Consider the following 26,836-nt stretch of genomic DNA (forward strand, 5'->3'; position numbering starts at 1 on the left):
AGGTTACTGTCTGTATGGAGTTTCATGTTCTCCCCATATCTGCACAGACTTCCTCCTGGTTCTCTGGTTTCCTCCCACTTCTTAAAAATATGTCGGTAGGCAGATTGGCTATACTAATGTGTCCGTTAGGTATGAATGAGTGTTTGCATGGTGCCCTGCAATGGACTGGTGTCCCATCCAGGGTGTATTTCTGGGTGTTCTCAGGATAGGCTCCGTATCCACTGCAACCCTATAGGATGAAGCACCTACTGATGATGAATGACAGAATTTACTGTTTTAAAGCTGCATATGTTTATAGGCTCATCACTCATTGGATGGTTTTGTTGTTGTTGTTCTTAATTTTTATATAGACTGCACATAATTCTGGAGTCGAACGTAACATTTAAAAAATAAAGCTTGACAGTGGTTTTAAAGCTAAAGAGGTTTTAAAATAAATGTAGAATTTAAGCAAAAACAGTTTAAGAATCAGTTTAACAATTTGCACACATTATTGTGCTACTTTTCTGCAGTTAAAAAAAATTAATTTAATATGTTAAAAATGTAATCTGGTGTATACAGTGTGTGTGTACACAGAGTGTGCACTAAATCTATACATATACACCCTACAATTAGTTATGGATTCTAAACAGATACTATGAAAGCTAATGTCCAATAATATTGCACTAATATTAAACTGGGAGGGGCTCAGAATGAGCGGAGGCGTGGCTAAAGCCGGAAGTGCGGTAGTATTGGCCACTCAGCTGTCAGCTGGAAGGTTAAGAACGTATAGCCTACCTAGGCAACGCCAGAAAGAAAAAAAAATTATAATTTCATTGCGTGGTTTAAGTGAAGAGATAGTACGTCTCAGAAAGCATGAGCTGTGTAAATTATGGTCGGGTGGAGAAGCAGCAGTGACACACACTGTGTGTGCTCTCTAGCAGTTGTAGCTCACTGAAAGTGATGCGTTGTGTCGTCAAGCAACCAGAGCACGAACACTGACTGCTGTTTCACAAGGCTGTGCACTCACCCCGACATATCAGCGAGATTTCAGCGCCGGATATTAGCAAACGTGGCCAGACATTCACCGGTTGCCCTTCAGAGAGGTCTCCGATGGCCGAAAACCCGTCTGTGTGTCTGTGACAGTGAGCAGAAGGGAAACTACCCCCATATCACACACACACACACACACACGCGCGCGCGCGCGCACACACACACGGGAAACGTCATCAGCATTTTCCTGTAGTTAAATGGTCGAGACCGAGGAGGTCACTGGCGAAAAAAGGAGAATTAAAAAAACGGTAGGTCGATTTCCTTTTCTCTGATTTGATATCACGACGCCGGGAGGGCATCGCATTGCTTTGCACACACCTTTATTATCATCATCATCATCACAATGATCCATTTGGTGTAAGGTGGACCATGGTTAGCGTTTAGCACGATATGTACATTTCGGCTTAAATTATACGATACCATAAAACGATGTAGTCGATGAAATTTCTGCCAAACGATTAACTTCCTGCACATTTGCTGTCGATTGGGCTAAAGATTTTCTCAGATGCATTGAGCGTTTCTTCCTAATGATTGCATCAGGAAGCAGATGCTTTCTATAAGCAAGTGCTTTTTAAACCAAAGGTTTTTGTGTTGTGTGGATGTGGGGTGAATGAATGAATGAATGAATGAATGTGATGGATTAATTGATTGTATCTGGCATGGGTTTAAAACGTCTTTTTTCCCTTTCTCCCAAGATATTCAAAGAAATAGAAGGAATTTTTAAAATAAGGAGTCAACATATACTGGATTAGGCTTCCTAAATGGGGGATTACAGTTTTGGAGTCCTGGTTAAAAACAACACGTCTAACAAAGCCGTTTTCCCAGTCAGAATCCACCCGCACCTGCAACATCCGGTCCACCAGCCTTCAAGCCCACCTGCTTTCATAAACAGTAATACTCCAAGCAGTGGTGGAAATGCAGGCTCCGCTTGGCTTTTCCCTGCTGTAACAGCCCATGCTAATACGCAAGATGAGATACTGGAGTCTGACAAAACCAAGGCCCAACAGCAGCAACAAGAAGACCAAGAAGGACAGGAAAAGCGACCTCGTACGCCTCAGGGCCACCAAGAAACGGTGAACATCATGTCTGAACTGGAAAACACCATGCCAGAGGAAGGCCAGCTGGACAAGGGGGGTGTAGAAAATGGCAATGGAAAAGAAGGTCTGCGAATTGAATCTCCTGTGTTATCGGGGTTTGACTATCAAGAGCCTGCTGGCATTGGGACGTTGGCACAGTCCAGCAGCTCCTCTTTGCCCGGCTTCAGCAGCTGGTCCACGGCTATTCCCGCCAATCCTTCTGCCATGATGGAAGAGGTGGGTTTCTTTAGCCAAACTGCCACCACTGCTAACGCTGCCCCTCCATTGCTGTTCCAAAACTTCTCTCATCATGCAAGTCCTGGGTTTGGGGGGAGTTTTTCCCATCAGATTGGCCCACTGTCCCAGCACCACCCTCCCCCTCACTTCCAGCACCCCCACAATCAGCACCAGCAGAATCGCAGGTCACCCGCCAGCCCACACCCTCCTCCCTTTAACCACCGCAACGCTGCATTCAGCCAGCTGTCTCATTTGGGGAGTAACCTAAATAAACCGCCTTCGCCATGGGGAAATTATCAGAGCCAATCCTCCACCCTTTCCTCCAGCTCATGGAGTCCAGGTGGAGGTTATGGAGGATGGGGAGGCTCTCAGGGGCGAGAATACAGACGAGGCCTGAATGGAGGCATGACTGCAATTAACTCCATTTCACCACTGAAGAAATCCTTCCCAAACAGCCAGGCTTCTTCACAGAAGTATGCCCGCAACAGCACAAGCTTCAACTCCAAGCCATGGATGGAGGATAGCATAAACCGCAATGACAGCTTCTTTCCTTTTCAGGTAAGAGGCCTTGAGAATGTGGGCTACTTTGCTTTTTGTTTGTTTCTACTGAGGCCTGGATCTGGGCTGTGAGTGACAGTGAGAGTGGGGAGTATAGAGCATCTGTCAGAAAAAAAAGGTTTTGAAAGGAATTTTCTCCAACTAAATTAACTTAAATACCACTGACACCCAGTCACATGATGCATGACAGCACAATGTGTCAATGTATGTTTATAGCTGTTTGCAATCTACAACTGCTTTCAGGCCAATCTCGTTATGACTAGTAGGCACTCCTGAGGCCGGGTTTGATGGATGTGTTAGATCACAGCCCAGATGTGCAATGTGCCTCTGCCATTGTACTTCTCCAAGCGGAGTGTGTTGCTGATATAAAAAGACACAGATGAGTGAGTCAGTGTTAGAGGATGGGCTGTATGATGTGGAGCTAGACGGAAATAGGAAGATAAATGGTGTCTGTTGTTGTTAATGGCTCAGGACAGCATGATTATCTGTAATTCTGGACTTAAGGAAGAGGAAAAATACCAGGAACTTCTCTAAGATCAGTCTACTCCTTCCACCACCTGCCATGCAGTAATGACAGGGTGCTACAGTGGAACTGTGACATAATTTGTAACAGTCTATTCACACATGGAGTTTGATTATTTTGTTTCCAAATACTATAACAAATACATTTAACCCTCAATTCCAGTACTCTAACTTAGTGTACTTAGTAAATTGGAAGTATGTATTGTATACTAGCTAGTTAGTATTTACTGTTGCATGCTCCGTTTATGTTTACTTAGATGGTGTTCTCATTTGAACCCAGTGGTAACAGTGGGGACTTTGAAAACACACACTGTTGTTTCATATGCTTAGTCAGTCCTCCCCTCTGCACAGCTTCTAGCCTAATTCCAAGAACAGAGCTTGTATTGTGCCTGCAAGCTTTTTTGCCCTCCTCTTTTAGACCAGGCCTGTTCTACTAACAGACAGTTCACAACGATGAGGAACTGCATAGCATTAATTGGTCTTGTGAAAATATACACAATATTTATTGCTCCACTTTGGACCTAGATTAACACCGTTGACATTTTTAAGCTTTGTATCATCATTTCTTATGTATGAAGGCTACACCCCAGATTGAGCACATCCTCAGGTAATTAGACATGACATCCAATATGTCCTTCTATACACTACACTATGACATGCCATGCTAGCTGTGGTCGACTCCAGAATTATTGGTAGCCTTCTTGGAAATGAGCAAATCTTACTGTATAAAATAAGCATTACAATTCAAGTTTTCACACTCCTTACTTTTCTTTTAACAAAAATAATCTAAAAATCTAAATCTATTTACAATATTAAATAACATTTCAAATGTTTTAAATAAATGTCATACTTGACAAAATCTGTTTTCAGGAACCATATGGTTGTCTTACATTTTGCTTCCCTGGAGTATAAATTTGCAAACAAAAGAATCCAGATATCTCAGTTTAAGAACCACACTGTTTAGTTGATTCTTTGGGTTGTCAATTTTCAAAATCAACTATTTTATGTAACCTCCATAACACCCAGCTATTTAGAAGAGTTGCACAAATGATGTTCTTCCTGTGAGAAACACACACTGGGACCTGAACTTCGCAAAATATCAGCAACTGGTGTTGTATGTTGCAGTCAGATGTTTGGATCAAATCTTTAGGTCATCTGCCTGTTTGTGGAAAAAAGAGTTTCCATACAAGGAAAAGTACGCCCACTGTGAAATATGGTGATGCATTGGGACTGTTTTGTGGCTGGTGGGTCAAGCTTTCTTGTGAAGTTTGATGGCATTGTGAATTCTGCTAAGTAGGATATTTCAGCCCAAAATCTGGCTACCTCCTCCAAGATTATCACAAACACATTAAAAACACATTCAAATCAGCACAGAAATAGATTTGGGACACTAAATGTTTCAGTGTTTGGTGCCCCATTTAATATTTGGATGTGAACCCTATTGAAAACAAGTGGAAAAAGAAGCTTGAAGTGTTCTGTATAGAGAAGGGCCCAAGATCGTCTACAAGTGTCTCTAACCTTGTTAGATATAACAGGAAGTGGCTCAGCACTATTATTCTCTCAAGGGAAGGTAACACCTAATAGTAGCAATAGGTTTGAACCAAGCACATTACCAAAAAAAAAAGTTAAATGTTAAAATAAAATATACAGCATCCTCATTTTTTTTAAAGCTCAAAGAGATGTGTTGTATGTTATTTCTGCTCGATTTTCATGAAGGGGGGAATAATCTGGAGTTGCCTATATAAATGACACTAAAAGCTGATTTTAAGATTTTACATATTTAATTAAACCCACAGCTAACCCTGATTTAACATCTTGACTGCTTCCGTCTTTTTTGAGTCTGTTTTTCTGTGCATTGCCAGTGGGCATTTACTTCATGATAGTAGCCTTATTGTACAAAATGATAGTGATCTGTCATGCATTGCCCTACTTCATAGCCCTGTACAATCCATCACAGTATGAGGATTATTTTATTTTCATCACATCACTTAAGACTTGCTGAGACAATCTATCAGAAGGTTCTGAGGCTGACCTGTTTAAGTATTTAAAGATCTTCCATTGCATTGCAGTGCTCAGGGTAGATCAGGTTTATGGGTTACTGCATGTACAAATATGTACATCGACAGTGACAAAAAAAGCTATTGAAAACCCTGTATCTTAGGTCCAAAGGGCATGTTGTAGTTTAGCTGGGGTCCAGTTTAATATCTTGAACTCCACCTGTATAGGACCTGGACTAATTTCTCCTGTCATTTTATCTTCATTTATTTAAATAAATGTTCCTCGTTTCTAATTTCCTTTTAATCGTTGTCATTTTTCTTTCTTACTGTACTTTATGATTTTAAGCAATATTTATTTCATTTATGCATTACTTTTTAGGGTACATACCGTTGTGTATAAAATAAATTTACCTTGCATTCCTCTGGTGGCATCTCTACAACACTACCAAATGCATACAGGTGTCACTGTGCATATCCCTCAATGCAGAGGTGCCTGGGTATAAAATGAACAGAAAGAGGGGGATCTCAGTCTCTAAAGATTACTAACAGTTCTTCCTGGGCTCTCAGCAGGAGCGCAGTCGGTCCTTTGATGGCTTCAGCATGCACTCTCTGGAGAACTCACTGATTGACATTATGAGAGCTGAGCAGGATTCTTTGAAAGGTATGTAATATGTTGCCGTCTAAAGAACTATCACTCACCCAATAGCTGATGCATCTGAAACAAATACTGTGGATACTGTCTTGGAGGAAATAAAATATTTAGCGCTCAATTTTGGAAAAATACACACCAATCCAGGAAGGCCAAAGATGCTTTTTGAGAAAAAGTTATTTTTTGTTTAGTTTTTATATGCTTGATGTGGTATTCTGTGTTTTCAGTATGTGCTGAATTGGTTACTGTGCTTTAATTCTTTTTATATCTCTTGCCCTATGTATCATTTTGAAGTGGATTGTAATGGTGTCATGGTGTCATGTGATATTTAAATCACAACAATTTTTGTAATATTTGAGTTCCCCTTATATTCAGACAGCTTTCACTAAAATACCTGCTTAGAGGCCCAGACTCTCTAATTGGGAGAAGAAACAGATGTGAAACATCAATGTCCAACCAGTCAGGACAAGAAGGTGTCTTCACATGCCTATCAATCATTTTACCAGTCAATTTAGACATATTTCTATGCCTTTCCTAGATATTTTCCTTGCACTAGCACTTTGGGGTGTGACTGGGGGAACACTGGAGGAAGGGGCAGAATTTGTATGTGATCGGAATGGCAATATCCATCCACAACAATTTATTTAAAAATACAGAAGCTATAAGATGCTTGTGGGCACTTATTCTTTAGATGAGAGCACAGTTTTTAAAAAATGAACTCATAATAGCAATTACATGATGGCTTTTTAGTAACTTTGCGATTTATATTTAGTAATAGATCATGGCCATGATTTTCTAGACCTATTTATTAACATTTCAAATTAACATTTCAAATCTAATCTTGCTTGCTATGTACAGTCTGTAGACAATCTCCGTTTCTATGCATATTACATGTTATCCAATCCAAACTTATGCGCACACTTGGAGTGAGGTTTCATGACAATGTTACCACAACAGTCTAGTTAGTGTGTTCAATGTTTTAATCGCACTGCTTGTATTAATAGGTTTTCCGTCTAAGTAACAGATCATCAAGGTGTGATTATTAAACAGACAGCATGAAGAAGAGTTTGTGACTGCAGTAAACGTGCTCAGCATTTCATGTTTGCCTGACAGTGAGGAAGAAGGGCTCCTTCGGTATCCATCGGTAAAACCTATCAAAAACCTATCAAATGCCATTACTCATCTTCTAATCTTACCAACATTAAAAGCCATTGTTTGGGAATAACACAAGAAATATAGGTTTCATCTAAGTTTTTACTTTATTACGGTCAATTCACATCCCACATCTGCCTCAAAATGTTACTCTGATGCCCACACCACATCACAGTTATTTAAAATAGAGTAAAACCTGTAATGAACTGTGCTTTCTTTTGGGATAGTTTTACTGCATTAGGAGCACTTTGTGAACCGAACGCATGTGCAGATTCCCACAGCGACAGTAATCAGACGCAGAGGTTTACATGGCTATTATTCTTTTATATAATGGACTATTCCTCATTCAATAGGATAGAAGTTTCATTCAGATTGGCCTCAACTGGTTTAATGTAATGCAACTGAGGTGTATACATGATGGTTTTTTATTCTGATTGACATATCAGTCAGACTATTAATGGGTTATTAGGCTGCATGTAAACATAGCTAGTGAGTAAGCATGCTTCTGAGTAGGTTTGAGCTTATGGATTTGTCTTGGTAATAAGTCTGACAACAGCTTCAAAGCACTGCTTCGATAAATCCAGGTTCATGTCAAATTGTCAAATGCTCCAATTCAGTTAACTCAGTAGTCATATGTAGAACGACTATGTTTGCAATTAAAAATATATCCAGTAAAGGCAACAATGTAATAATAGTGTACACGGGTAATGGTGCAAATAAGCTGCAATTAGCTGTGCATATGAAATAACACCAAAATTTATTTTTGCAACTATTTTTTTAAGCACATAAACAGAATATCAGTAACATACGATTCTAAGCAAATAATAAGCCACGATAATGTGCAATATACTTTATAAGTTGTGGTTACTAAAAATCAACAATAGCTGATTTGCTTTTGGGGAACTTAGGAAAATAGAATTCACTGAATCTACTGAATTTCAGTAGATTTGCAGCAGCAGAAGTATACTAAGGTGAGAGTTGAAAATAATTGCTGTTGGTGCATCCAGCATTATAACATTGTGTTCTTCATTCTGCCTCTAAATGGCTTTTTAAAATCAATAACACAATTTATTTTTTATTTATATATATATATATATATATATATATATATATATACACATAAATCTCGGTACACCACCACAATAGATTTGAAATGAAGCAGTCAAGACGTGAAAAAGTGTAGACTTTCAGCTTTAATTCAAGGGCTTTAACAAAAATATTGCATTAACCATTTAGGAATTGCAGCCATTTTTTGCAGAGTCCCTCCATTGTCATGGGCTCAAAATTCAATTCAATTCAATTCATTTTTATTTGTATAGCGCTTTTTTACAAAGGTCATTGTCTCAAAGCAGCTTTACACAAACAAAGTAAAATGAAGTGTGTGTGTGTGACGTCTCTGATGAGCAAGCAGGGCGACGGTGGCAAGGAAAAACTCCCTGAGATGGTGTTAGGAAGAAACCTTGAGAGGAACCAGGCTCAACAGAGAACCCATCCTCATATGGGTTTACACTGTAGTGCGCGTGTGTGTGTACAATGTGCGTTTGTGTAGTCCATAGAAAACAGCTGAAGCGTTTTCGTGGCAGTGTGAGGCATTGCCGGTGGACAGGTCCAGAGTGAAGGGGGGGGAGGTCTGGATCACCAGCAGCTCAGGAGTGTAGCTCGGCAGAAAGAGAATGAAAGTGGTTAGGTACACTCACAGTCACCGTGTGGAGATAAAACTTAATGAGGAGTGCAGGGGACTCTGGCAGGACTAGCTATAACAGCATAACTAAAAGGAGAACCAGGGGGAAACACAGACGTGAGAGATCCCTGATATGTAAGGTATACAGTCACTCTGCCATCACAAACCTGAGTGACTAACGAGAGTGAGGAAGACAGCATCCAAACACACCAGATCACCACAACACTCAACATCCACGAGTCCCCCAGATCTACTCCTTTGTCTAAAACACTAGTCGCTAAATGCTAGGTTAAATAAATAAGTCTTCAACCTCGACTTAAACACTGAGACCGTGTCCGCTTCACGTACATTAACTGGGAGGCTATTCCATAATTTTGGGGCTTGGTAAGAGAAAGCTTTGCCCCCTGCCGTGGATTTGGCAATGCGTGATACTGATAGACAGCCTGCATCCTTAGAGCGAAGTAGGCGCGGCGGAACGTAAGGTACTAACATGTCACTTAAATACTGCGGAGCGAGACCGTTTAATGCTTTATAGGTTAGGAGTAATATTTTAAAATCGACGCGGAATCTTACTGGGAGCCAGTGTAATGTAGATAAGACTGGCGTGATATGCTCATACTTCCTAGTCCTAGTAAGGACCCTCGCTGCTGCGTTCTGAACTATCTGAAGCTTATTTATGCATCTAGACGAACATCCAGATAGTAAAGCATTACAAGTAATCTAATCTGGACATGATAAATGCATGGACTAGTTTTTCAGCATCACTTAGCGAAAGTATATTTCTAATCTTAGCGATATTTCTGAGGTGGAAAATAGAGTCTATAAATATAGAGTCTATAATCACACCGAGATCTTTTACTGTTAGACTACTTGAAACAGAGAGACCGTCTAAAGTAACAGTGTGATCTTTAAACTTACTTCTAGCATCTTGTGGTCCCAGTACCAGAACCTCTGTTTTTTCCAGGTTTAGCAGGAGAAAGTTGCTTAGCATCCAGTCTCTTATGTCTATCGCACATGCCTCAACTTTCTTTAACTGGCTATTCTCATCTGGCCTAGCTGAGACGTATAACTGTGTGTCATCAGCATAACAATGGAAGCTAATATTATGTTTACGGATTATGTTACCTAAAGGGAGCATGTATAACGTGAAAAGCAGTGGGCCTAAGACTGAACCCTGCGGAACGCCATATTCTACTCGATAATGTGCTGAGTGGTCACCGTTTAAATCTACAAACTGATAACGATTGGTTAAATAAGATCTAAACCAGTCGAGGGCTGAGCCCTTAATTCCAGGGTAATTAATCAAAAGTAATTGGATTAAGCAATTTCATGGCCAGGTGTGACCTACCTCCTTATTTCATGACAAATTAAGGAGATAAAAGATCTGGGTTTGATTCCAAGCGTTGATTTTGCATTTGTTAGCTGTTCATGGGAGCTCTCAACATGCGGTCCAAAGAGGTGTCGAAGCAAGTGAAAGAGGCCACCATTAGGCTGAAAAAAAACAAAACAAAACAGACCTATCAGAAAGAGCAGAAACTTTACGAGTGGCCAAATCAACAATTTGGTACATTCTTAAAAAGAAGTAATGCGCTGGTGAGCTCAGAAAGACCAAAAGGCCTGGAAGACCACGGAAGGCAACTAAAGTGGATGAATGGAGAATTCTTTCCTTGTTGGAGAAAAACTCATTCACAACATCTAGCCAAGTCAAGAGCAGTCTGGAGGAGGTAGGCGTATCATTGTCAAGGTCTACAATCAGAAGACACCTTCATGAATGTGAATACATGCAATTGTACATTACCTCAACATGCAAACCACTGGTAACACTCAAGAACAGAAAGGCCAGATTACACTTGTTTAAAAAAAAAAAATTAACATTAAATAAAAAAAAAAACTTTACAAAAAGTCTGACCAGTTCTGATGCAAGATTAACTTGTACCAGAATGAAGAGTGTTGAAGGAAAGGAAGGACTCATTATTCAAAGTATACCACATCATCTGTCAAACATGAGGAGGCAGTGTTATGGCATGGGCATGTATGGCTGCCAATGGAACTGGGTCACTGGTGTTTATTGATAATGTGACTGCTAGTACAAGTAGCAGGATGAATTCTGAAGTGTATAGTGCTATCTTTTCTGCTGCAAATGCTGCAAAACTGATAGGACAGCGCTTCACAGTACACATGGATAATGACCTAAAACGTACTGGGAAAGCAAACTTAGAGCTTCTTAAGACAAAAAAAAATGTCTGATGACCTCAACTAAATTGAGCATGCTTTTCACTTACTGAAGACAAAGCTGAAGACAGAAAGCCCCACAAACGAGCAGCAACTGAAGGCAGCTGCAGTAAAGGTCTGGCAAAGCATCTCATGGGAGGAATTTGACGATGTCCATGGGTTCCAGACTTCAGGCAGTCATTGACTGCAAAGGATTTGAAGTATTAAAGTATTAAAAATAATCCTAATATTTATGACTGTTGTTTGTCCAATTACTTTTGAGACTGCGGAAATGGAGGGACTATGTAAAATGGCTGTAATTCCTAAATGGTTAATGCAATATTTTTGTTAAGCTCCTGAAATAAATCTTGTGTGAATGTCTACACTTCAATCACATCTTGATTGCTTCATTTCAAATCCATTGTGGTAGTGTACAGAGGCAAAATTACGAAAAATGTGTTACTGTCCAATTACTTATGGACCTGTGTGTGTGTGTGTGTGTGTAATGAAGGACCAAACAGGAAATATGAAATCTGAATATATATTTATAAATCCTGAATATATAAATGCAAATCTGAATATATATTGTTTACATTTCAATATAAATATATCTTTATGAACAGACATTTTCTTATTGAATCTTTTATGAAAACAGTAGGCCTATACATCCTGTATACATTTATCAATGCAAATATTGTACTATTATATAATTATTCTATGTGCACATCACTGATCTAAATCAAAGGAAGTATGTTCTTCTGCTTTACAAAAGGCTGGCCATAGTGCCAAATGGTCCTCACATAACATTGTTAATGCTATGTAGCTTTTCTGCAGAATTCAGCATGACTGAGAGGGCTAGGGAAAGTGTCAACAATCTATTGATGACTTATGATTTTATTGAGACAAAAACTGCTTACACCAAGCACGTTTATTGGATTCGTCAAATAAGGAAAAATTCAGAGCTTGTCTATCAATATGCCTGATAAAATGTATAAATATATAGTCAGTGTTTATAACTATATATTCAGTATTTACATTTAAATATTCATGGTTTATAAATATAAATTCAAAATTATAACTATATATTCAGGTTTATAAATATATATTCTGATTGACATTTATATATTCTGAATTATAACTTTATGTTCAGGATTTGTAAATATATATTCAGATTTCATATAATTATTTCCTGTTTGTCTCTTCATTATATATATATATATATATATATATATATATATATATATATATATATATATATATATATATATATATATATATACGCTGCTCAAAAAACATTAAAGGAACACTTTTTAATCAGAGTATAGCATCAAGTCAATTAAACTTCTGGGATATTGATCTGGTCAGTTAAGTAGCAGAGGGGGTTGTTAATCAGTTTCAGCTGCTTTGGTGTTAATGAAATTAACAACAGGTGCACTAGACGGGCAACAATGAGATGACCCCCAAAACAGGAATGGTTTTACAGGTGGAGGCCGCTGACATTTTTTTTTTCCCTACTCATCTTTTCTGACTGTTTTTCACTAGTTTTGCATTTGGCTAGGGTCAGTGTCACTACTGGTAGCATGAGGCAATACCTGGACCCTACAGAGGTTGCACAGGCAGTCCAACTCCTCTAGGATGGCACATCAATACGTGCCATTGCCAGAAGGTTTGCTGTGTCTCCAAGCACAGTCTCAAGAGCATGGAGGAGATTCCAGGAGACAGGCAGTTACTCTAGGAGAGCTGGACAGGGCCGTAGAAGGTCCTTAACCCATCAGCAGGACCAGTATCTGCTCCTTTGTGCAAGGAAGAACAGGATAAGCACTGCCAGAGCCCTACAAAATGACCCCCAGCAGGCCACTGGTGTGAATGTCTCTGACCAAACAATCAGAAACAGACTTCATGAGGGTGGCCTGAGGGCCCGACATCCTCTAGTGGGCCCTGTGCTCACTGCCCAGCACCGTGGAGCTCGATTGGCATTTTGCCATTGAACACCAGAATTGGCAGGTCCTCCACTGGCACCCTGTGCTTTTCACAGATGAGAGCAGGTTCACCCTGAGCACATGTGACGTGAAAGGGTCTGGAGAAGCCGTGGAGAACGTTATGCTGCCTGTAACATCGTTCAGCATGACCGGTTTGGTGGTGGGTCATTGATGGTCTGGGGAGGCATATCCATGGAGGGACGTATAGACCTCTACAGGCTAGACAATGGCACCCTGACTGCCATTAGGTATCGGGATGAAATCCTTGGACCCATTGTCAGACCCTACGCTGATATCCTGGGATCCTCCTGGTGCACAACAATGCCCGGCCTCATGTGGCGAGAGTATGCAGGCAGTTCCTGGAGGATGAAGGAATTGATACCATTGAATGGCCCCCACGCTCGCCTGACCTAAATCCAATAGAACACCTCTGGGACATTATGTTTCGGTCCATCCGACGTTGCCAGGTTGCACCTCAGACTGTCCAGGAGCTCAGTGATGCCCTGGTCCAGATCTGGGAGGAAATACCCCAGGACACCATCGGTCATCTCATTAGGAGCATGCCCCAACATTGTCAGGCATGCGTACAAGCACGTGGGGGCCATACAAACTACTGAGTACCATTTGGAGTTGCTGCAAAATTTCAGCAAAATGGACTAGCCTGCTGCATCATTTTTTCACTTTGATTTTCGGGGTGTCTTTGAATTCAGCCCTCTGTAGGCTGATAATTTTCATTTCCATCAAACGATGTGGCCTCATTTCATTCCTAACACATTACCCAGTCCATATCAGTATAGATATCCAGCATGATATTTTTCCCCATTGAGACTAATGTGTTTTCAAAGTGTTCCTTCAATTTTTTTGAGCTGTGTGTGTGTGTATATATATATATATATATATATATATATATAAAATTTCAACATGCATATAGTGCATTACATACAGTGAAGAAACCATTATGAAGAAAAGGTAAAGACAAGCCTTGTGAGTACTGAACAAATACCAAGGTAATATTCAAGTACTCAAATTATTCGAGCCTGCCCTAGAATGTATAGTAAGTTAGCATTTCTGCTTTACTGACAGCAGCAGTGGAAATGTGGATCTAATTCAGCCGACTTGATGTACCAATTGATTCTGGACATAATATCTGTCACAGTGTTCAGTCACTTGATATAAAAGCAAATATTTAGCTTGCACTGAATCTGGTTCGACTTTGAAACATGACAGGTGGCAGGATTACAAAAATTCCCCCCATGACAAGCTTTTCTGACAAGGGTTTTAATCTGAGCAAAGCTGAACCCTACAACAATAACATAGTACAGTGAAGTCACACTCTAAATGGAGAATTTTCTCACTTCACTGATATCAGTACATGATAAGACTTGCATTTTCCAAGAAAGGTATCTGTGTTAGACCTTGAGGCCACAGCTGTGGCAAGTTGTGAGATATGAAATCCTAATGCCTTTCAGCATTAAACCAGTTTACCTTATTCTACATGACCATTCACAACTTGTCAATCAGTGAAGCATTTTCGTTAGGTTGTTCTGGTATATTTGTTCATTGGCAAACCCAGTATGTGCACATAGTGTATAGGAAGATTAAGCATGTTTAACTATCGGATTTTGCTCTCCAACAAACATTGGACATGCTAAATAAACAGCATAAAGACATGTTAAGTCAATTTGATTATATAAATGCAAAATGTTTATGTAACAAAATTCAGATGTAGGCTAATCCAGCCCAGGCAGACATCTGATTCTGATGAAGCTGCTCTTGTGTTTGGGTTATGTTTCTATAACATAATCAGAAACTGTTTCATTTCAATGCTATATTTCCTCAGAAAGTTGTAACTATGTGACATTAAAGCAGCAGTGAAGGTCATGATTACCTAAAAGCAAAATAATCAGGACTCCATATCTACATAGCAAAAACATCATTAATTGGACTAAATTTACTGGATATTAATTTGATTATCACTAATGTGACATAATATTGACTTGAAATTCTTTTACTACTAGTTACAAACTCGCACCAAGAACATATTCCAACAGAATTACATAGTTCTGTACACAAATACACTTGTAAACTAGCCTATTTAGTGTAAATATTAAATCAAATATTTCCATTTTAATTCAGTTCGAATTTATTTGAATAGTGCTTTTAACAGCAGAAATTGTCACAAAGCAGTTTAACAGAAATCCGGATGTAGATTTTTTTTTTTTACAAAAAATTGTAAATATGCTCATCCTAGGATGAGCATAGGACAGTCTTTATTCTTAAGTCTATGGTGTTCAGGTGAGATTATCCACAGCTACAAGAAGCAATTTGCAGCTGTGGAAAGCTCCAGATGAAGAGGCATGAGTAGAGCATCAAGATGAATCAGGGAGGTCTGGTGGGTGAGAAAGTGTGCCAAGATCTGGCACTGGCATCACATCAGGCAGAATTTATTGAAAATAAATTGACATTAATTAATAGGAAAAAAAAGTTGGACAATGCCAATGCCCACAAGCAGTAACAGTAGCACTCACTACATGCTCACAAGAGACGAACTACAAGTGACTTGCCACTCGCTAGTGCGAACTTACCGTAATATTAACTGTCAGAACATGATATGAAATGTAAAACAGTAGTAGGACCCAAAGATCATTTATAGAGATTCAGTGATCTGGTGCTCAGAAGTGACAGATTTCCAAATGCCTCAAATGATCAGACAGTATTAAGTGCATTGAACAAACGTATCTTCAGCAGACCAGTGTTTTAGTTATTTTACGTTAGCCGATAGGATGTTTATAGTCTGTGTTCGGCTTTGCTGTAGGTCGCTTTGGCTTTTCCCATCCACCTGAGGAGGGCTCTCTCTCTGGGAATGGTATGTCATATTTCACAATGTTTCCCTTTGCCGTGCCCTTTGCACCCGTGTGCACATTATTAGATTTTACTGAGTGATACCTATTTTGAAATCTATTTTGTCCTACTTTGCATGCAGCAAGGAATTATGGAAGACGACGAGGTAAATGCTGCGTGGTGTATTTGTGTTTAGCTTGGCTTCAGGTCTTTGACCATATATGTATGCTCAGAATGAAATGTTACCCATTATATATCCCAATTGTTTTTATTCTTTTGTCTTTTACCATTTAACCACTGAATAATGATGATGGCTTGTGCATGTTTGTGCTAGGTCCCTCGTCCCTGTTCCCCATGGAGGACGAACGCAGTTTTGGGGATGATGAGAGGTCTGAGCAGACTCTTGGTGGTCTAGGTTCCCCACACTGCTTTCCTCATCAGAACGGTGAGCGTATCGAACGCTACTCTCGCAAAGTGTTCGTTGGTGGACTACCTCCTGATATAGATGAAGGTAATCTGAAAGTGCAACCAGTAATTTTAATTCTTGCCCATTGTGCTTCAGCCTCTGCCCAGGCGTATTGCCACTTTCACAGTTTATGCTAATTTGATATGAGTAGTACAGTCACTGCTTCTTCTATTCAGATTCTTTTTAATATGCATATTTCCACCAAGGGTTAGGGTCCTGAACGAGAACTACAGTTTATGGATGAGTTCCTGTTTTGTGTTTCCGCTGCACTGAGTTAACCCTGATTGTTACCGTTACAAAGCTTATGCAACTGTTAACAGAATGATGCAAACTGTGCACAGCAAAATTTCAGCAGCAAAGTGGACATGGAAGTAGTTGAGATTTGAAGTTATGTTATTCTTTTACTGTTTTTGAGTACTCTTTAAGTGCTCTCTTCACTAAAAGAAAGACAGAAGCACTGCAGGGTCGTTCTGCATTGCTGGTTGTGCTGTTTGATATAAAACTAGCTTTAGTATCTCCCCCCCAGGGCAATGGGTTGATCATTCCAAGCTCTATCTGAATGATTGCAGTCCACAGAAAAGTACTTAATATGGTGCAGGAACTAAAAGGTTTCCTTAACACACAGCTCTGGAACTAAAATCATCCCTAGTTCCTCCAGTGGAATTGCCTCTAAGCTCCTGAGAAATATGCCTAATATGCAAACAATAGTATTGTTGGTAATGGTGTTATGTCTTATTTTAGATGAAATCACTGCTAGTTTCCGTCGGTTTGGACATTTGTTTGTGGATTGGCCTCACAAAGCAGAGAGCAAGTCCTACTTTCCACCCAAAGGTAAGTCTTATAAAGTTGTACATGTTCTGTCCTATGACTATGACATATGACTATGTCCCATGTTGGTGAACAAGTCATCAAATCCTCATAAGATGAGCACTTAGAGTAAGTGTTGATATAAACCTTGCAGTCATGCATCCATTACCTCTCTATAGCACCATCAATCCTATGTCCCATTCCAAACCAAGTCCTGTTTATTTATGTATTTACATGACAGGGATATACATTCATAGACTTATATATATAAATCTGTCTATCCCGGGACAAAGGTTGCAGCCAACACAAGCTATAATAGATAAGTTAATGGTCAGGTGCTAGTTATAATTTAAACAGGACATTAAAGCTATTGTAGTTCTTCAGTCCATAATTTTCATATAGAAGCTCATTAAGGTAAATGCTCTAATTAAAAAAGCCTACTGACCTGGGTCATTAGGTACAAGCTCTGTAGGTAGTCCATACTAAAGAATATGTGTTTAGCCTATGTTATACAGGTTATATCACCACAGAGAGGATAATACAAAAATATCAACATATTTTTGTGATAAAGCAATAGAAGTTGCTATTTCTCTACTCTGAATAAGTGTGCAAACATGTCCTCTTTTCCAAGGTTATGCATTTCTACTGTTTCAAGAGGAGAGCTCAGTCCAAGCGCTGATAGATGCCTGCATGGAGGAGGAAGGGAAGCTCTACCTGTGTGTGTCAAGCCCCACCATCAAAGACAAGCCTGTAAGAGCCAACAGCCTGCATATCCACTCCATCTCACAAAGTATTTTTAACCTTCTACAGGATTCATGAAAAGAAGAAGTGGCCACTTTGCAACAGTGCTCTCAAAGTAGGTAGAGTTAAATATAAACCTACAGAGCAACTCCGGACTTCTGCACACACAGTGCTCCATTTGCACAGCATATGGGTCAGTGGAGCCGTGTTGCAGTGCCAAAACTCACAACGTCAGGGTCCTTTTTAAAAAGTCTTAAACGGTGTGAAATTGAGGGTCTTAACATGAAATGCATTATGCCACCTTTTGCAGGCTGTGTTTTAGTATGTTATAGTTTTTGTCAGGCAAAAATAAATATATAAACATTCTGGTCCAGACTTTTCAGAACTTCATTTGTCCAAAACCCAAAAATTCACAATTTTGTGAGGGTGTTAAAAATGCCTTATAATTAGGGATGTATCAATACTCTTTTTTTCAGACCAGTTACAAGAACAAATGTATGTTTGTGGTTGATACAGTAACCCACTTAGCATAAAGCAGTCAGGGCATCAGGTTCATCAAGGGACATGTTACTTAGCTCTGTTTGTTTCCTCAGTATATTTAGTGGCCGTGAAAAGCACATACGTGCACATTTATGCACATATGATACTAGGCTCATGCTTTATAATGTTAGCTAAGTGCATTAGCTAACCACATTAGTTAACTTGGATTAGCTATCAGTGCATCCCTTTTTATAATAAAATAAAAATTGGTCATTTACAGCTGAGGCCAAGAATATTGCTGTGCATTATTAGGTACAAATCCGTCCATGGAATCTGAACGACAGTGATTTTGTGATGGATGGCTCTCAACCTCTGGACCCCAGGAAAACCATCTTTGTTGGAGGAGTGCCACGACCTCTTCGAGCAGGTATGGAGTTGGGGGTTTGAAGACATGATTTTTTTTTCCCTAACGGACATGGTGTGAAAGCCAAACTTGTATTCAGCTTCACTGAAATGTATTTTTCTCCTTTCTGTTTCCTTTTTTTTTTTTTTTAAATCTGGAACTGACTATAGCCTGCTGAATACTTTAAATTAGGATGCGTTTCATTTAATTTGGCCAAAAGTTTGTGGACACCTGACCATCACACCCATATGTGAGACTTCACAAGCCCACTGAACACCTTTGGTATGAATTGGAACACCAACTGCACCCTGGAGCTCTTCACCTGACATCAGTGCCTGACTTCACTAATGCTCTTGTGGCTGAATTGGCAAATTCCAAAAGCCATGCTTCAAATTCTACAGGAAAGCCTTCCCACAAAAGTGGAGGTTATTATAACAGCAACAGGGGATTAAATCTGGAATGGAATGTTCAAAAGGCACATGTGGGTGTGAGGGTCAGGTGTCCACAAACTTTTGGCCGTATAGTGTATGAGAGTAAATTGGGGTGTGCCATATGCATATGACGTAAATAAGGGACTAGTGGGCAGGAGCTTGCATCCACACACCTGAAGCTGATTCATCAGCTGTGATCAATTCATGGTTCATTTTGAGGTCAGGTTCATGACAGAAATCAGACAGAAATTAATATGTACATCATTCCATGTGCTCAAATATGGGCTTGTTTCTATGCAACTTTGATGAACATGTGTTTGGTAAGTCTGCCATATGGTGTATGTTTACTGCATACACAGGCAAACAGCTGAATAATTATCACCATAATTAAAGGAATATGCCTTAAAGGAGTATTCAAGGTGAAAATGGCTAATATGGAAAAAGCATGGTCTTGTTTATATAATGTTAGAACTACGAGATGTCATTTAGACAAGCTTTGCTACCTTATTGGCTTTAACATTTGGGGTCAATTAGACTTTTCACACAAATTTCAAATGTCTCCTGGTAGCGTGCTTTTCAAATGTATACTTGCATTTCAACACAAGCCTTGTCAAGTGATTATACTAAACGTTAAGGCTATGAGCTGTGGTTTTCTCTCCTCACATCACATCAGATAAAAAAGGTTTGTTCTTCCTCATGTTTTCAGGTTGTTCTCCTGTCCAAGATTCTCGTTAGCACAATATCTCAATAAAGACTGGTTGAATGTTTGCAGGATTTATATGGAATTATCTTTGTAATTAGTACATGATTACATTTTGGAATTGATCCAAATTGGGTCATGGTCACAGGAATGTCAAATGTGTGAAATAGTTTTTTTCAATAGCTTCCTTCCTACAGAGATCTTCCTTACTTACATGTTCATATTTAGGAACTCAAAGCCCATTTTCTGGCATTTGCCCATCTGAAATAGTTTTTCTTCAATAGCTTCTTTCCTGTTTGAAGTGTATTTTAAAGGTTTCAGGCATACAAATTAGTAACAAGAAGAACTAGACTTGTTGGCAGTGGAGGAATCCACACTGAGTTTTACTTGTTTAAAAAAAAATAAAAAATACAATGTCTTCATTTTAGCTTGACATGCTTACTGCAAGTGCAACACCAGTTTACTCACAGTTAGAGCTGTATGTTGTAGGTTTACACTGCACTGTACTGTATTTTCTGCTCAGGTTTGTCAGTGTTTCAACATCTCTACATGTTCCTGATTCTAAAAAAAATCACTTGTCACTTGTCTAAGATGATTTATCTAAAGAGTAATAAAAGTTACTACTGATGCCCAGAATCCATCATTGGCTGGTGTTCAGTACAGGGTGAGATTTGGGAGCTAGTAGCGCATGCCAAAGTTACAGCATCAAGGTTTGATACGAGCTGTGGTTATTTAACACACCAGTGTCAGTACACGTCTAACTTCAGTCAGTAGGCTAACTTTAGCTAAGTATCGCTAATATCATGTGGCTCATCATTGATTAATTAAGGAATCCAAAATTTATGATTAAAAGAAGACAATTTTTTTTTTTTTCATGATTACTGCTAATTATTCTCTGAAGTGTATGCTAAGACATAAGAGGTTTTTATACTGCAGTGCTGCAGTCACTGGTTATAGCATGTCTTCTGGGACAGAAATGTTTCAATCGTGCTGACACTACGTGTGTGTGTGTGTGTGTTTTTCCTCTGTGGCCTGTGGCAGTGGAGCTGGCGATGATTATGGACAGGCTGTATGGAGGGGTGTGTTATGCTGGCATTGACACTGACCCTGAGCTGAAATATCCTAAGGGAGCCGGACGCGTGGCCTTCTCCAACCAGCAGAGCTACATCGCTGCTATCAGCGCTCGATTTGTGCAGCTGCAGCATGGCGAAATTGATAAACGGGTTGGTGAGGGCACACAATTGGGTGGGGGGGATGGGGGTCTAGCCGAGAAGCAAATGACTAGATCAGAGGTTCCAGCTCAGCATTTTAAAGCTCATGGCCCACACAATCAACCACAAAGCATCATGGCCCACACCAGGCTGGAAAGATGCAATTACAGTTCCAACACCATAATCACCATTGGTAATCAGAGAAAACCAGACTACACCAGCTACAGTGTGGCTTTACAATGACCTCATATTGATTAAAGAAGAAGCTGCCCAGTCAGGTCTTCACCGAATGGGACCTATAATTGTTTGTTTGCAAATAAATGAATATCACTCACCACTTACCATAACCAGTGGTAGTGCAGGCAATATTGTGCAGTGGAAAAGGAAAAAACTCTGCTTATATCAATAATGCTATCAGCAATCTCAGATGGATTACTATTTTATTTGACTGACAACATTCAATTAAACTATTATTATTATTATTATTATTATTATTATTATTGGAAGATCATCAGACAAAAACCATTTAAGTTGCTAAAGACCATGAAGGTGGAATTCTGTGACCTTAATATTATCTCCTATTCATTCTTAAGTCTTATAATACTAATGTCATTTGTGTCATGCATGTGGAAGGCAAACATTACACTGTATTCTCAATTGTTGCTGAAACACCTGATAGACCAAAATTTGTAGGTTTTGGTTCAGGTATATTATTTCACAGCAGCATACCAAATGTCTTTGGCATGTGCAACTTGGTTTGTACAATGTTTACAAAAAAAATGCCCACTAAACTACTTACACAGAAAAATAGTAGTGGCATCTCAGTTAATGTTTTTATGATATTTTAGTAGGTGTTGTTTAAGGAAACATGAAAGCAAAGGCAGTAACAGATAGAACAGTGTTTTGTGAAAAAGTCAATGGTCTGACAGCTTATGAGCTGTATGAGCTAGCTGACAAAATTACATATTTGACTTCCTGGGATTTGCATAAAAATACACCTATTGTGGCTCATATCAGAATGATCAATGATTGCTTTTTCTGTTTAGAATTACATAGCTACAGAGCATAATTACAACCAAACTATTTCAACTTTAACTCTAATTAAACCTTTTGGAGATGATTCTTTTTTTTCTTTTTTTTTAGTAGAGTTTCAAATAATAATGCCATTTTTTTTTCACACCAGTGAACATTGCTTGTAACCTAAACCAGATAATCTTAAATTGTTCAGAATCAAATCATGATTCATCATTGTAGCCATCTTCCATTCCTTTCTATTTTGTGCTAATGATCTTTTTCACTCTCCAGGTGGAAGTGAAGCCATATGTCCTGGATGACCAGCTGTGTGATGAGTGCCAGGGCACACGCTGTGGGGGCAAGTTTGCACCCTTCTTCTGTGCCAATGTCACCTGTCTGCAGTACTACTGTGAATACTGCTGGGCAGCCATACATTCGCGTGCAGGGCGAGAGTTCCACAAGCCCCTGGTAAAGGAGGGAGGAGACCGGCCTCGCCATATCTCCTTCCGCTGGAACTGACCCAGCACACGGGATGACTGACCTAGCATACATGCACTTTTCCTCTTTTTGTTACATTCCTTTTATTTGGATTTCTTTTTAAAGTCTAAAATTTAATTTATTCTATGTTTTTAAGTTTTGACTATGAAATAATGACTATAAAAGAAGTGTAATCTCAGTTTTTTTTTGTTTTGTTTTTTTTGTTTTTTTTGCCGGACCGCCAAATAGGTCGGCCAAGAATAGTAAATATCCCTAACTGACTGAATGACTGACTAATTGATTCCTTATTGTTGAATCGTGCATGCGAAAGATCTTAAAGGGTTCTCACATAGTTTAGATGCCGATTTTTGGTTTGGACTGGCAGTATGAACAATTATTTATTTATTTGCTGAAGCTGCAATATTCACATGCAAAAAAAAAAAAAAAAAAAAAAAAAAAAAAAAGTTTAAAAACAGTGAACATTGCATGCAGCAATAAATGGCTGCCATACATTGGTACTCTGCTAATCAAAGACAGGCACTTATACAGACACTTAAACAGATTAATCACATCCAAGAATGATTATTTTCTTTGGTGTTAGTTGACTAATAGCCAACATGGCTAAGTTTACAACTAAGGAATGAACATATCATATATCTCTCAGTCACACTAGCTAATATGAAATAGATTCAAGCTTAGATTTGCCCACATCAAATTTTATACTTTCACCACTGTATAGCCACTTAGCATAATGCTTTTGGTAACACTGAGCAACATAGCTAATAAAAGCTATCTAGTAAGAAAAAGAAAATTGCTAGAAACCTGGAATAGGCCAAGCAACATGCTATATAACAGAAATATAAGATCTATATTCCTGTATTTCCATGATCTACATTTTACATCACATACATTTAGATAAGATACTTACCAAATTATTTCTTTATGTCTCATTGACATTCAACATGGAGGAAGCGCAGAGTCACCTGGAACCTGCATATACAAGTTGACCAGGAAGTCATTTATCACCCTGTTGGCTGCATTTGCGGTCCGGCTAACCTAGATTAATGAAGTTTTAATTTAATGAACGTCTTAATTTGGTGTGCATGAAAACTTGAATGCTTTAGACTTTTCATTATAGATGTTTAGAGTGATGACTCAAAATTGCTGTTTTACTTTTATCATACTACTGTTGAGACCTTGCCTTTTTGTTATGATGGGTCGCATTTAGGACATAGACAGAACTACACTTTAAGACAGTAGTTGACTGGGTAGAGGCAGGATCATTAAAGGTGCATTTCACTGTAATTAAAAAAAAATTTAAATATGGTGTTGACTAGTTTTGAGACCGCAAGCTCAAATAGTTGCACAAATAAACACATGTAGTAACTATTCTAGCAAGAAACACTCGGACCTTACTAGCAAGAGACCAAACCTACTGTAAAACTAACAAGATGCAGGTTTTTAAAAGGCTGTTTGAGCATCACTGGCATGTTTAGGTGGAATTGCGTTGGCCACTGAGGCAGACATACTGCTAATAATCTACATAAATATGCATATTAATTTCACTCACTGCAGGCACTTGCAATCACTTTAACATGATCATCTTGGATTATACTCGCATGATGTGCTCAGTATATGTCTAAAGATCTCAAGGAGTAAGCACACTGTTGTGTTGCCTGTTCCGCAGGTCAGACTGACCAAAGATAAGCCTTAGAGATAACAAATGTCTTGACCTCCCTGAAATTACTGTTGTGCAAAGCAAGTAAGGCAGACTAGTGTTCATGTCATTTGATAAAAAACACATCTAATAAGATTACTTAAGAATAATAATGCTTGTGATGGTAACAGCGGTAACATTGCTCACTTGTCAGGGAATTTGTGCAAATATTGTAGTGCTAATGAGAATTACCATGTGGTGTATTGATAGTGCTTTATTGCATGTTTTTTTTTTTCCCAAGAGTTTTTGCCGTTCTAATTGAGCAGTGTAGTAGCTGAACGCATTTTGAAGAATTTTCTGTCACAGAGAAACAGATATTGTTTTATATATGGTATGCTAATTTTTGTACTGTGTTTTCTAGATGGTTATTTTCTCATTAACATAAACATATGCACTACTTTTTCTATATATTGTTTTTTCAAGTCATTTAGGCACTTTTTTTCCACAAACAAAATGTCTTTTTGCAATACCTCATTTTTTTTTTTTTTTCTCTCAATTGTTGGGTATAGATTTTGTACCTTTGTTATGAAGACACCTGGAAATAAGGCAAGAATTAAGAAAGTAAAACAAAAAAAAAATAATAATTTTCAATTAAGCTTTTTATAAATATAATCGCAGGAGTAAATATTGACTTATAAAAAGAAGGAAATCTTGAAATGTGTCACACCATTAGAAATATATAAAACACCAACCTGCTATTGATAATGAAAATGATATTACGTTCCTCGTTAGTGATTGTGGAAATAAAATTATGAGCAATGTAAATAAGGTTTATGATAGACTGTACTTTGTACCACAATTAGGAATGTTCCGTAGTGAAATATCAATGCTTATCACTATAGAAGTATATATAAGTGTACTTGTACACTACCTGTCAAAAGTGTGGACATACCTGCTCATACATTACTATTATTATTATTATTATCATTATTATTATTATTATATACTATTTTTGACTATTTCAAATAATAATGAGAACATTATAATTAACACGATGAAATAACACATATGAAATTATGTAATGACAAAGAAATAATTTTAAACAAATCAAAACTATTTTATATTTTAAATTCCTACACATTATTCCTGATCTTACACACACTTGGCATCTTCTCAACCAGCTTTACTAGCTTTTGTTAAACTTCCAAAATCGTCCCAGCTCCTCACTGCTTCTCTAAAGTTTGAAATAAACACTACTTTTTTGGGGGAAACAATTTCATTTAATTTTAAGTAAAACTACTTAAGTACTCATTCAGAAATCTGTCTGAATCACTAACTTTACCATTTACATTTGTCTTAGAAACAAATTTCAACCATATAATATATATATATATCTTCATATATATGACATCTCTTACATCTTCAAGACAAATGTAAAATATTTATTCACCCTCTTGTGTGCAAACTTTTGACTGGTAGTGTATATACATTATAATAAGCATAAACCCGAATGCAAGAAAGGCTAATATATGTATATTAATATGCATGAGCTAAAGTTAAGCTAATATTGTATGATATGGCTTCAATAAAATCACAGTAATGTTTTATGTAACTTCTTCCAACCTCACTGAAGTATAGCTTTCTTGTTCTCAAGATGGGTAAACTACAATATTAGCTCTCACCAGTATACTCCAACCTTCAGAATCCCAGACCTCAGAAAGAGTCTTTTTTCTTTTGTCATAAAGCCCACAGTGATTCGGGCCTCTGAGACTTGAATGTGATAGATCTCGCAAAATAACCTCAAATTATGTGCAATATGGTTCTCTCCAAAACCAATCTCTGCAGTGTATTTCTTGAGTTGCTCACAGACCCACCTCCTCTCATTATAACCTCTTCTTCATTCTGATTTTTACTAAAATGCCACTAATACGTGTAAAAAAAAAAAAAAAAAAAAAAAAAGTTATTTTTTACTTTTTGTGTATTCACATATTTTCCTACTTAATTTTATGCTACTGTGATTAAAATAATTGTAAATATCCAGTGAAGAACGTATGAAACGTTATATTTTCAATTGGAATGTTGAACTTTTGTCATTGAAACATAACTAGCGATTGGTAAAATGGTACGCTTATTAGAATTTCAAGTTTTATTAATCACAATATTGTGCATCATGTCTACAGAAAAATAAGAAAAGTATCAGAATATTCTTGGTGTAACTGCTAATTTAAATTGACATAGTTTATAACTATCAGAAGGTTGTATTTATCAATAGATTTTTATAAGAGGTCTAATTTTTTGCTATGCCATTTATAAGTTTAGATTTTCTTTTTTTTATATATTTTACCACCATATGGAATTGTGGGAAAGAAATCATTGTTTTATAGTCCAGTTAGTCAGTGTACTGTTGTAGGTGAGTCCAACGTCTTAATTATTTGCAGCCAGCTATTTATAACAGTATGCCTAATTTTTAAGTATTTGTATTGTGAAATGTTGAATGAATAAACTTAATAGCAAGAA

At 38.2% G+C, this 26,836-nt stretch overlaps 1 protein-coding gene and 1 long non-coding RNA gene across 6 annotated transcripts in view; one reads left to right on the plus strand and one right to left on the minus strand.

Annotated features, from left to right (window-relative positions):
- LOC128318859 (uncharacterized) overlaps nt 1-1,145 on the minus strand; it is a 44,985-nt gene extending 43,840 nt beyond the window's left edge. The window contains exon 1 of the long non-coding RNA XR_008302299.1: nt 1,007-1,145. This is a non-coding gene — a long non-coding RNA (uncharacterized LOC128318859). The remainder of the gene's footprint in view (nt 1-1,006) is intronic.
- Nucleotides 734-26,836, plus strand: cpeb4a (cytoplasmic polyadenylation element binding protein 4a). 5 transcript variants are annotated; one of them, XM_026919494.3, is made up of 11 exons: nt 734-1,277; nt 1,725-2,900; nt 5,987-6,080; nt 15,907-15,957; nt 16,075-16,098; nt 16,267-16,443; nt 17,140-17,229; nt 17,837-17,955; nt 18,739-18,853; nt 21,002-21,183; nt 22,477-26,836. In XM_026919494.3, the coding sequence occupies exons 2-11, from the start codon at nt 1,791-1,793 to the stop codon at nt 22,702-22,704; spliced, it is 2,190 nt and encodes a 729-aa protein (XP_026775295.1). In that variant the 5' UTR covers nt 734-1,277; nt 1,725-1,790; the 3' UTR covers nt 22,705-26,836. The 5 variants fall into 5 exon arrangements, with proteins under 5 accessions (XP_026775295.1, XP_026775296.1, XP_026775297.1 ...); XM_026919495.3 differs by having other exon boundaries at nt 5,990-6,080; XM_026919496.3 differs by lacking the exon at nt 16,075-16,098.

The sequence above is a fragment of the Pangasianodon hypophthalmus genome, chromosome 9 (genome assembly GCF_027358585.1).
Source record: "Pangasianodon hypophthalmus isolate fPanHyp1 chromosome 9, fPanHyp1.pri, whole genome shotgun sequence".
Taxonomy (NCBI): Eukaryota; Metazoa; Chordata; class Actinopteri; order Siluriformes; family Pangasiidae; genus Pangasianodon; species Pangasianodon hypophthalmus.

Excerpts from the sequence above, each read along its gene's own strand:
- cpeb4a (XM_026919494.3), top strand. The coding sequence starts at position 1,791 with ATGGGGGATTACAGTTTTGGAGTCCTGGTTAAAAACAACACGTCTAAC. Across the intron at positions 17,230-17,836 it reads GTCCTACTTTCCACCCAAAG|GTTATGCATTTCTACTGTTT; the intron begins GTAAGTCTTATA and ends CTCTTTTCCAAG. Across the intron at positions 18,854-21,001 it reads GCCACGACCTCTTCGAGCAG|TGGAGCTGGCGATGATTATG; the intron begins GTATGGAGTTGG and ends GGCCTGTGGCAG.